The sequence below is a fragment of the Schistocerca piceifrons genome, chromosome 5, assembly GCF_021461385.2.
Source record: "Schistocerca piceifrons isolate TAMUIC-IGC-003096 chromosome 5, iqSchPice1.1, whole genome shotgun sequence".
Classification (NCBI taxonomy): Eukaryota; Metazoa; Arthropoda; class Insecta; order Orthoptera; family Acrididae; genus Schistocerca; species Schistocerca piceifrons.
In genome coordinates, this window is record NC_060142.1 from 105992071 (window position 1) to 106005482 (window position 13412).

Consider the following 13412-nt stretch of genomic DNA (forward strand, 5'->3'; position numbering starts at 1 on the left):
TGGGCTCTTCGGGCAACCATGCAGGAGAGTGCCTGTCCAGCTGAATGACTCCATGGGCAGACCCTTCAACACTATTGCCAGTCACTGGGTCTCTCCTTCATGGGGTCATCAACACCAGTTTGCTCAAAGAACTACAGGCATTCTTGCCAAAATAAATTATTAGACCAATTTCATTTCATATGTGTCCCTCATTTCCCATCTGTTCAGTTAGTTGTGTAAAAAAATGTGTTAAATTCGTGTGGTCAAAGCCATGCCAGAAGGCTTTTATGCAATTTAAAAAGTGCCATATGTTGGCCCCTTGTTTAGTTACATTCCACCCCATCATGTGTTTGATGATTGTCATTGACACATCAGATTGTGGCCTGGGTGCTGTGCTGCCTGACGGCACACAACAGCCCATTCAATTTGCATGTAGAACATTGAATATGAGAAGGAGATGATGACTTTCATATATGGCACTGGAAGTTTCACATGCTTCCCTTTTGTGCAAAATTTCACCTGATCACTGATCACAAGCATTGTATTTTGTTGTTCTTACATCATTTGAAACTTCCTAATAAAATGGTGCAACAGCTGAAATAGTGGGGTACTCTCAGTATCTACACCTACGAGATCCATAATCACCCCACTATGTAGCACTCCAATGTGGATGTATTTTCCTGGTTGCCGTGTGACCCAGATGCTGAATTTGATAGGCGTGAGGCTCTGTGTTTTCCCTTAGACACAATCCAGCAGGACTCCCATGACAAATTTCTGATTATGCCATGGAAATTAGTGGCAGAAATGGCCTGTGGCCATGATCCACTCCTCCAAGTGGTGTTGCCTGCTGTACTGCAGGGTTGGCTACAGCGTTTGCCTAAGAATACCAGCCCACATTGGTCCACATATTTTTCCTTATGCCATAAGCTTAAAGTCACTAAGGGGTCATTTTGTTATCTATGGATGCCACTGAATGTCACCTCTGCATACTGCAGCTCCTCCTCATGCATATTGGGGGTATACAGAATGAAGGTAATAGCACAATGTCTTGTGTATTGGCTGGGGCTGATGCCACCATTGAACACACTGCCCAGAACTGCCATGCCTGTGCCCACAATCAGTCTGCCCAGCATAGTAAATCAACCCTTAGCTGCACCCTAACTAACCCTGCAAAGGGTGCATGTTGATTTCACTGGTCTATTGCGGGGAATGGTGTAGCTGCTTGTTGTCAATGCCCTCACTAACTATCCATATGTCTCACAGATTGCTACATCTAATATAGCAGATATTATCTGAGCCTTGTCCATCCTATTTGCTATAGAGGGGGCCCCTTTCACCTCAGTTTCCGACAATGACTCTCAGTTTAATGCCTCAGTGCTCCAGGATTTCTGTCGGTGCAGTGGGCTTGAGCTCCTGACCACCACACCTTTCTATCCTGCAACTGGACATAGACAAGATGGCGCCTAGTGTAGATCGGGAGTATGTTAGTTCCGTACGAAAGTCAAAAAATAACGAGGAAAAGTGTTCGATATGCAACAAATTCTGTGTGTATTATGACAGTACATGTATGCCATGTTATATTATCGCAAAAGTAGACGCCAAAAAAAGCCTGGTAACAGGAAAATGTTATAATCAGGTATCTCATCCAGCAAGTACTTCGACTCATTCGTGGGAAATGGTGAACTCTGATACAACATGCCATTGCAAGAAACGTGTTGTAAAAGGTATAATGTGCTTAAATTGTAAAACGGTCTTTCATTATTCGTGTGTTAATGTCAGTCCTAAAAGGAAACTATGGTTCTGCAATAGCTGTTTCAAAGGCGACTTAGGTCAAAAACCTAATATGAGAAACACCGAAGACGAAGTTATCAGTGCTCTACTGGAAGAGTTTTCAGTTATAAAACATCACAAACACGAACAGTATGAAAAAGAAGCAAAGAGGCTTAGCGTTTTACCTCAAGATACTGTAACTTTTGTTAATAACAGTTCTGTTGTTTATGTTTGTAGAAAGTGCGGGAATAACACAAACAGTGGTGTAACCTGTTGCGAGTGCGAAAGAAAACATCAGTCTAAAACTCCCATCCATGTTCCAAAACTTTACATTTTAGGCGATAGCCACAGCCGCGGTATTGTCTCACGCATAAATAAAGCTTCAAATGTGAAATCGATGAGCTTTGTAAAGCCTGGGGTGCCCCTCTCAGAAATAAGAAAACCAGTTTTTTCTGAAGAAATAAAAAAGCTGTCTTCGAAAGATTTTGTCGTCCTCTTTGGTGGATCTAATGACATTTATCAAAATGATACATCTAAAGCCTGTTGCGAATTAAACAAGTGTTTATCTGAACTAAGTCATACAAACGTTATCCTCGTAAATATACCACAAAGGTACGACTTGATGTCCTGGTCGTGTGTAAACAAGGAAATTAGTGCCGCCAATGAACTTTTTTTCCAGTATATGCAAACAATATAGAAATGTTTCTGTTGTTAATATTAATACCATTGGACGCAGATTCCACACTACTCACGGGCTGCACTTAAATGGCCTTGGAAAGCAACTTGTTACATTAAAGCTAATGGAAATTATTCAGAGACTGCAATACTTACCAACAACATCTTCAGTGGTACCTGTATCATCATCACAGAAAGTATCTCTAGGAGTGACTGATGCAGAATTAGATACAGTAACAGAAAATGCAGCAGAAGTACCTAAAGAAGCAATACTAACAGAAGTAGAATCAACAGCAGCGTCAGAAGAACCACGTTCAGTAACAGCAGAAGTAACTCCTCCAGCATTAGAACGAGCTCCTACAGCAGTAACACCATCTCCCTCACCTGCAGTAACAGCACAAACTACTTCACCAGAAATAGCAGAAGAAACACCATCAGCAACAGCAGAAGCAACTCCTCCAGCAGTAGAACTAGTTCCTACAGCAGCAGCACCATCTCCCACACCAGCAGTAGTAGAACCAACTCCTTTACCAGTAATAGCAGAAACAACTCCTCCACCAACAGCAGAAACAGTACAAGCTCCTCCTCCATCACCTTCAAGAGTAGCAGAAAAGAATAGACCAGTCACAGTAAGTAAAGTATCATCTTTGTCTCATGATGAAGTGATACCAAATGATTTGGGAAAACATGTTCCTATAAAACTTGTGGACAGTAAAGTGAAACAAACTTCCAACCGTGTTTCAAACAGACCCAAAAAATTACCTAAGAGAAATGAAGATTTTTTATGGTTTATCCCAAGGAAGTCCAACCGCCACCTAACGTAGATTCCAGGGCTGAAAAAACAATTAAATGTTCTCCATTGCCCCACAATACTGTACTCCTCCCCTCCTGTGACAGTAACTCTATCTTATTTCTGCACTTAAATGTCAGGTCTCTGAAAAATAAAGCTGATGAGCTTGGTATACTATTAAGAAGTAACAAAAGAATGATTTTATGTATAAACGAACATTGGTTAAAGGAAGAGGATATAAAATTGTATGTACCATCAGGTTTCAGATTAGCTACATACTTCTGCAGACCCAGTGAATCCTATGGGGGTTCATCCATATATATTAGCAATGATCTAGACCTAAAGTTTTCTGTTCTTGAAGTTAGTGACCTATGCACTAAAGGTGTTTTTGAAGCAGCTGCTTTTATTATACCTAGTATACAGCTCATAACTGTGTCTTTATATCACACTCCTGAAAGTAATGTTGAACAATTTATAGAACGTTTAGAAAAACTTGTGATCAGTATACAAAAATACACTAAATACAAAATTTTAATCTTTGGGGATCTAAACATAGACATTAGGAAAATGACAGCCAGAAATGTTAATTTAGTAAATATGTTAAGATCCTATAATCTCTTTTGTGCTAATGAAAGTCCTACAAGGCACACCTCCTGTCTTGACAATCTAATAACAAATGTATACAAATGTGATTTTGAGCTAGGCTTACTTAATGTCGATTACCTGTCAGACCATAGAGGTATATGGGTGAAACTAATTACTAAAAAACCAAAAGAAGACGAGGAACAAACTCAGTGTGTCAGACTATCTACAGATACAAATATTAGCAAGTATAGAGAAGAACTTAAGTCTATAGATTGGAATACTGTTATACATTCCTCCAGAAATGTTGATGAAGCCTTCAGCACATTCCTCAAAATCATTTCTGAAATCTTCCACACATGCTGTCCACTGGTTAAAAAACAAAAAAACAAAAATGTTAGGAAACCTAGCCACTCAACTTTACAGAAGCGGTTTTCACCCCAATTACAAAAACTGAGACTATTGGTAATTACTTGTCACGATAAGGTCAAAAAGGGAGCAGTAGATAAAGAAACTTACAAAAACCTGAAAAGAAAATATAGATCTGAAATTAAAATAGCCAAGTGCAAGGCAAATGGTGATTTCATTAAAAAATCACACAATAAATGTAAGGCTGCATGGAAAGTAATAAAAGCAGAGCTAGGTATGGATATAAACTACAAAGACAACACAAATGCTGCTAACGTCACTGCTGATGATTTCAATCACTTTTTTGTCAACTCTGCCAATCTTAGCCTTCCAACCCATAGCAACCAGAATTCCAATTCAACACATACACCTATTTCTCACCCCATATCTGGCAGAAATTTTCAACAAAGCATTACAAACATAGTGTCAGCTTGTAAATGGAGAGAAGTACAAGTAACAGATATAATTAAAGCAACCTCTAAATTAGGATACTCTAGATCTGAAGATGTGTATGGCCTGTCAAACTATGTAATTAAAAAAGTTGTAGATCTCATAACATACCCCCTTTGCATACTGATAAACTGGATGCTCTCAAGTGGACACTTTCCAGAATGTCTCAAAAAAACAGTTGTCATACCATTATACAAAAAGGGTGACAAGTCCTGTATCAATAATTATAGACCAATTTCACTTGTGCCTATTCTTTCAAAAATAATAGAACATTGCATAATGCAGCAAATATGCATACACCTATCAGACAATAATATATTAAATGATTCTCAGTATGGATTCAGGTCAAACTTATCAACAGTCAAAGCAGTTGAAAACCTTATCTCTTTTGTACTAAGTGCATTTGAGTCAGAATTATCTGCTGAAGCCATTCTAATTGACTTGAGTAAGGCTTTCGACTCAGTTAACCACAAATTATTATTAGATAAACTGTGTTGCTATGGAATCAAACACCTGGAACTCTCACTAATTGAATCATACCTCAGCAATAGAAAACAAATAGTAAAGCATAATGACCAACAGTCACAGACTTTAAGTATAAAACGAGGTGTTCCTCAGGGCTCAGTGCTTGGCCCTCTACTATTTATATTGTTTGTAAATGACTTTCCGAACAACTTACCCTGTAAATCTATCCTCTATGCTGATGACACAACATTAGCTAATTCTGGAAAGGATATAAACATATTGAAGATGGAAAGTGAAGAGTGTCTCAAAATATCTAATATCTGGTTTAAAGCTAATGACTTATCTATGAACCATGAAAAGACTGTCAAGATAATCTTCAGTTTATCAAACAGTAACATGGAGTTATCTTCTGTTAAACTACTAGGAATACACATTGACTCAAAATTAACTTGGGACACACATACAGATTATGTATGTCGAAAGCTATCACGAGTTATCTACCTACTAGCCAAACTACACACATGTGTTACACAAGATTTATTGCTTCAGTCATACTATGCCTTCTTTCATTGCCATCTACAATATGGCATTCTTTTATGGGGTAACTCTCCAGGAGCCAAAAAAAATTTCACTTGGCAGAAGAAAGCAATTAGACGTTTGTACGGAATCACTGACAACAAGACCTCATGTAGACCTTATTTTAGAGACTTAAAAATTCTCACAGTCCCATCTCTTTACATATATTGTTGCCTATTAAACATAAAAGAAAACTTAAACCACTACACTATAAGGAAATCAGTTCATCAACACAATACTCGACAAACAAATATGATTGATATACCCACAACCAGGCTTAAGAAAACCCAATCTAGCTATGAATACACAGGCATAAAATTATTCAACACTTTACCCGTACAGGCTCAATTGGTTTCAATGGATATTTTCAAAACTAAAACCAAAGTGTGGATGAAGAAAAATACTTTCTACAGTGTAGAAGAATTTCAGAATAGTTGTAAAGATGATCTAATTTATTGATAAACTAAGGCTTACTATTATGTATAGTTATGGATGTAGAGGCAGCTAGCTATAAGCTAATAGGGTACAACACTATCTTTTTTTTTTCATGTAATATTTTTTCTATATGAAACATAATGTACAAATAGCTATAATACTTCTGACAACATTGATTGCATGTTAATGCTGATAAATTATGGCTTACTGTTATGTGTGGATCTAGGTGTAGAGGCTGTTGTAAGCTAATAGTTTACAACATTGCTATATTTTTACTATGTAATATTTTGGTATGTAAAACATAATGTACAAATAGCTGTAACTCTTCTGACGACATCGATTGCATGTAGGTGCTGAAAGATGGATAAAATAAATAAATAAATAAAACTGGTTTGGAAGCTGAGTGAATCATCATCATCTGAAAGATACAGATGTGTAACTTATTAATGACAGCTGACCCTGGAGAAGCACTCACCAGTTTCTTCATCTCCTGCTGCTGTGCCTTCACTAGCCCACCATCCATACACACAACCATAGTACCACACATGGCTGCCCCTCTGTGGGCTCTTACTTTCAGCTGGAACCCCAGGCAAACCTGAGACTTTAGTGTCAGCAGTAGGGGAGGCAGATGTCTGAAGTTGAGACTGGCCAGGAGCAGCTGGTCTTCAGTTAAAATCAGCTGTGTCTGCACCATGATGTCCCCCATCCCCACTCCCCTACCTCCCCTTCACCCCATTTCTTGCTACTGCTAGATGGGCTTGCTACCCACAACCACCCCAGGGAATAGCTAGCCCACTGACCAGCTCCTTACTACTACAATCTCCACTGGCATATTAGGTGGCACCAACAATTAGACAATGACAAGTGCTGGGATCCAATGGGAATTAAATACCCCCCTCAACTTTATCACTTCTGGCTCCAGTCCCACCATCATTGGCCCCCTTCCCTTGCCATCACCAGATGTTGAACAATATCAGCCTGTGATGCCCATGGAGACTGACCCACTGGTCTCATCTCAACCATTTCCAGCACCACTCCCCTACAGACTGGCCCAAGCTGCACCCCAGACTCTGCCCATCAGCCAGGACTCTCACAGAAGGAACTGTCTCCCACACCAGCCAGTTACAACAGGGAACCTCCATTGGTATCTTTTGCAGGCATTCCTACCTTCCTCTCACCCCTTCCATGGCAAAGTCAACAGAGGCTGGCCACTTTTGCCCCTGCGTACTGGCTGGAGGGAGGGATTTAGTATCACCGGATGATTTAGATTTAACACCTAGTCTGAGTATCGATAAACAGAAAATGTCAGAGATACTCGGGCTCCAGGTGACAGCCACACATGGCAGCTGGGAGGGAGCACCGCCGCTGTGTGAGCACCTAAGGTGGCACCACCTTCTGATGAGTGTTTACTGACATAACACTGCCTGGCAATTACAGCCAGTCTCTCACAAGTCACTGAAGCTTTAGTTATGTGCAACTGAATAATAGAGTTTCAACCCTGCCTGACTTACATTTGTAATTGATTTATCTTGCTGGATGGTTGTACATGCTTTAGATGTCTTGGCTACAGTCTGAAATTGTGTAGGTTACTAGTTCACCTTGACACCTCTGCTGACATTCATCCCTGGAACTGTCTCCTTTGTTCCACTGGTCTCTACATTAGCATCAGTGCAAGTTATCATAAACTTTGTTTCTGCCTACACAGAGTAGGGTAGAAAAGTGAGTCTCTGCTGTGGTACCAGTTAAAGCATGTATGGAATAGAGCTTTCATTGAAAGCTATTTAATAATCTAATATTCAGTTAACTAAAACATATTTACAAATAATATACACATGTTTCACTGGCATGAGGACCATGGCAAAAAGTTTGAAAAATACTCAAGAGTTAATGAACAGTCAGACAAAGGAAGTCAAAAAATGAACAAAGGCTTAAAGTAGCCAGAGGATTAGAAAGAGCCAGAAGATCTTTCCACCAGGGAGTACTCATGGAAAGGGAAATCAGAACTAGTACAGAATTTACATCTACAGCATATGTGTTCAGCAGTCTTTTTTGTTTTGCCTGTCTATGACTCAGCATATGGTGAGTAGCAATCTGTCCTTTTCATAATACTGTAATTACTCCAACCTGTATTTTCCATTGTTTGTTGTAGCCCTATAAGCTGCTTTATTCCTGTTATGCAGTAGTCTCAGATTCTTTAGAAGTTTCTTTGCAGTAAATGCATACCATGAATGATATCTCCAGTCATGAACTGTTCTGGTAAGTACATATCTATCCAGTACATGGTCAGTTATTGTTTTAAACTTGAGTCACAATTCTACATATTCCCGTCCAGAGCTAAATATTTCAGGTTCTTCATTGAGATATGATACCACCACTTCTTCAAATAGTTTTCTGAAGATACAAATCTTTCTACTTTTGGTCTCTGGCACCATTTTCAATGTAGACATCCTCAAAGAGGCCAGGTCTGTTGCTGCCATTAGATGTGATATACTTCCATCATGTATAAGCTTTTAAGCCCTCCGTTCTGGGAAGTTTTCAAAGAAGGTATTTAGCACTGTGTTGCAGCATGTCTTGTCACAACCATGACATACAACATTCTAATTATCCTTATTGCTTTATGAATGATTGGCATCTCCTTTGATAATGACAGAATGATTTGTTGACACACATACTAGTCCACTGAGGTTTTACCTAAAGTTTTTGGATCACATCTGAGGGCCAGTTTCTGTCAGTCAATAGATCATCCTTTGCAGAATCTAAAAGGGCCCTCATCCTACAAGGAATGGCTGCTAGGAGTGGGACTGGTTTTTTGAAACTGTCTGTATAGGAGTGTAATTTAGTGTTCCAAGTTAACACACCCTGCAACTATTCATCAAAGTGGGCCCTTGTTTCTGATTAATTGCTAAAAAAGAAATTTGTGTGATACCTTAGACTTTAGAGCCTTAAAGGTATGTATGTTATCCAGAGGGGCAGCATAATGTAGTGGTTGAGATACATTCCTGATTAGCAAAAGGTGGTGGGTTTGAATCCCATCAGTCACTTTGAAATTTTTTAAACTCTTTATTGAATGATTATGATCATTATTTTATTAACTGGATTAAGTGTGACTTTTTACTCCTAATCCTTTGCCATATTGTTTTCATCATTGTAATGACTTTTCTTTTTGCTCATATTTTGTCTTCCTATCATTCTTTTTCCATTTGGAATCTTGCCATATGTAATTTTAATTATTGTTACTTAATTACCATAATATTTAAATTTTTGAAATGCTGTTATATCAGTTAAATACAAAAGACTTAATAGTCTATTTCTGTTGGTTGTGCAATGGTGTCAAAAACATATTTTTCATTTCAAGATGTACATTTTTTGAATGGTAAATGTCATTCAGACATTTAAAACATGTATTCTTGTTGCACTATGGATGAAGCAACCCAACAGAAGATTAAAATAAAAGAAGGGATTATAAATGAAATGAAATTCAGGCAAGATGAGGAACAGAAATAATGATTGCAGCAACAAGGACGAAAATGTAAAAGATTATAGGAAAGAAATTAAATCAAAGTTAATACATAAAAATAGTTAAAATCACATATACAAGGATTGCAGTTGAAAAAATAATGATAGGAAGAAAAAATGAGAACAAATGAAAAAGTCAATCCATTGATTAAAATGACATGCAAAGGATTAGAAATTTAAAAAAAATCTATGTAAAGCAGTTAAAATGCAGTCCTCCCCTTGTCAGATTTAAAAAAAGAAAAAAAACTGTTGGCTTTGTTATCTGTGAAATGCAAGAAGGCTGTGTACTATAGCTTGTTATTTTCATCAAAATAACTAGACTACATGCACCAAATTTGTGGATCCCTGACCTAGCAACTACCCATCATCCAAGTCAGATGATTGTCAGGATGGCTAATATGGGATCTGAAAGGGGAATTTAAATATTTTCCTGCTGAGACATCATAGAAGGCAAATATTGCAGAGTAGCTTTTGTGTGTTTGTGGAAAAATTATGTTCGCAGAGAAAATATGAGTTGCACTGAATTGCTCATTTGTTTGATTTATTATTAGAGTTTGTAATTGTAAAAATATGTGTGATAACTGGAACTGTTTTTCGGATTTTTTAAAAAAAAATTGAATGAATTAATTATAGCTAAACAAAATCTAAATTGTAGTACACCTGTCAATTCTGTGGAGATATTACACACTGCTTTTTGCAAACATCATACATGAAATGGTTCAAATGGCTCTGAGCACTATGGGACTCAACTGCTGAGGTCATTAGTCCCCTAGAACTTAGAACTAGTTAAACCTAACTAACCTAAGGACATCACAAACATCCATGCCCGAGGCAGGATTCGAACCTGCGACCGTAGCGGTCTTGCGGTTCCAGACTGCAGCGCCTTTAACCGCACGGCCACTTCGGCCGACCATCATACATGAATCAGCAGAATATTGTCACTTTCTAGTAACTTACCCAATCCACTTTGTCATGAAATTCATTGGTAAACCTCTTAATCACATTTGAAGAATAAACAATTTGGAACATTATTAAACAAGAATATTTAAAAATAGAGACAATTACTTTGGCAGAAATGGTGACAACTCTAAATCACTGGCCACTAAATTAAATGATTACATCCTCACAGGGGCATAAAATGTTGTACCCACTAATAAACACCCAAATATAGATATTTTAGACATACTTGTGCAGACACTGCATGGCACCACTTATGTAATTTAGTTTCAGAAATACAAGCTGTAAGGAGATTACAAAATTCATTAAGTAAAAAAAGTAGTAATTTTGCTGGTTACATCATTGTTTTTAGCAGAATAATAAGATATGGTACAGATGTGATGGGATTACTCTTAAGCTTTCTTTGTAATCAATCAATGACATGCAGCATATTTTATGACAGACTTAAATATGCAGTAGTAACACCTGTTTACTAAAGTGGTGATAACAAATCATTTCTAATTGCAAACCTAGACCACTGTTTCTAGTGTTCTGAAGACACAATGCTGACTCATTTAAGTGAGTGGAACTCTCAAATTGCATTAAATAAAAAAATTCTGTACAGAGAATGCAGTACAAGATCTCACAAATGAAGTTCTGATAGAGTGCATTAATAGCACTGAAGTTTTTTGGCATTAATGTCATCCATCTTGCTTGTATGGAGTCTTTAACTTTATAGCAGAAAGCAGAAGGTCACTGATAGCCTGCTTCACAGGCTTGAAATCACCAGAGAATGGGGGAACATGATTTGTGGGCTCTCGAAGGATGGGGTCTGGAAACACTCTTGCTTTTTAAATTGACATAAATGACCTTCCAATGACTTTAAAAGACTGTTCAAAATGTGCAACGTTTGCTGATGACATAATCATATCAATCAAAGTTCCAAACTCAGCACACAGCTCAGATGATAGCTGAAGAGACTTACAAGTTTAGTCTCCATACATCAGTCTTCCAGTACTTAATGGGACCGCAGTTGTTGCTGTGTCTTCATGTAGTAGTGATGACATCTTCAGCTGTATTTATAGGTCTTTCTTTTATTTGCATCTTCAGGCTCCTCAGTGTAGTAAACATAATGTCATAATCACTCTATAAAATTCAGTATCAAACTTTGTAGATAATTTTAAAATTGATCATATATTAAGTCCATTAATCTAAAATATTTCTAGTTTCCATATGTGCATTGGATCAGCAAAGTATTAAGACCTTAACAAAAGATATAAGCTATGGATGATGTGTATACTACATCATATTTAAAGTACTGCACTAAATCAGACAGCGTGTGACATAGATGTATTTAAAAGTAAGAGCAGTGAAGGCACCAAAGTGATGTCTTCTTCTTTTTCCTGGTCTTTATCTTTGTGTGGTTGGGATGTTAATTACTGGATTTCTTGGAAATGATTTAAAGTACTGCACTAAATCAGACAGCATGTGACATAGATGTATTTAAAAGTAAGAGCAGTGAAGGCACCAAAGTGATGTCTTCTTCTTTTTCCTGGTCTTTATCTTTGTGTGGTTGGGATGTTAATTACTGGATTTCTTGGAAATGTTAGTGGTTGTGTGCGACTAGATGCCCTCTCTGTCACAACCACCACACTCGCCTCCCACAATCCCCCCTCCCCCCATCCTGCTGGACTGAATGTGTGTAGCCTACCCTACTTGTCTGTGTTTAGTGTTATCCCACATGAAAGACTGTGAAACTTTTCTAATGTTTGCGAATCATGTAACTGAGGCAGTATATGTGTAATGACAATGCATTACTCACCTAGTTGGCTGTGGAAAACTGATAAACTACATCCATGATGACTGATACACCAACCCTCATCATTAATCCACCAGGTGGATTTGAACTGGGATTGGTATGTTGCCAGAATCCTGGAAACAGTTTGCTAACATCTGGGCACATTGTCTAAATGTACAGGGGATTATTCAACAGACATACAACCACACTGAGTTTCATGAACCTTAGGAGGAGAAGTGAAGGAGGGCTGTAGTCCTATTGTGTCAAATAACACAAAACAGTAAAGATGGTGTGGCATATAAAGCATCACTTACATGAAGTGTACACAGATGCCTCACAAAAAGAGAAATTTAATATATGACAAAGGTACATAAATCATTTAATTGTGTGCTAAAACCCTTCAGTTCAAGACAGTGTCGTTAGTTGCATGCCTGATTGCAGTGGGCCACCCACTTTGCTTATGGGAGCTAATGTGCATGTTGCCTAGTCAGTTTGATATTTAAAAGTTTTATTTTATTATTGTAATATTTTCTTGTAATGTTCAAATACAATTCAATGTGACTTACTTGCTGAATAAAACTGTTGGTTCGGAAGATGTTGAGTGTCACCATGGAAAGTGATCTACTGACAACATCCTCATTGTGCACCCTTCCTCAGCACAAAGGCGAAGAGTGGTAGAGATGTGTTAACTGCTGGACACCATCTGGAGTCTCAGTTCTGGAATCAACTCTCTCTCTCTCTCTCTCTCTCTCTCTCTCTCTCTCTCTCTCTCTCTCTCTCTTTGGCACCAGCTTCCAACTAGTAATGATGTTAATTCTCTCCTACATCCTTGTTGCTTGGACTTTGTTCCAACACTGAAATTAATATGTTCTCGTGACAGGCATGACTGGCTGAGGGCCCCAATCTGGGCATGCCTTTATGCATCTGGTATACTGATTCTAGAGAGCTTATTAACTTTTAACCAACTCTTTCACTGGAAAAAGTCTCTTCGAAAGCCTGCATATCCACTAACCTGACTGGGACCCCTCTGTG

The 13412-nt window shown here is 38.1% G+C and overlaps 1 protein-coding gene across 1 annotated transcript; it reads left to right on the plus strand.

Moving 5' to 3' along the window:
- Positions 1 to 2549: 2549 nt before the first annotated feature.
- Positions 2550 to 3248, plus strand: LOC124798771 (arabinogalactan protein 1-like). Its single transcript, XM_047262301.1, has one exon. It carries the CDS (start codon positions 2550 to 2552, stop codon positions 3246 to 3248), a length of 699 nt encoding a protein of 232 aa, XP_047118257.1.
- The last annotated feature ends 10164 nt before the right edge of the window (positions 3249 to 13412 follow it).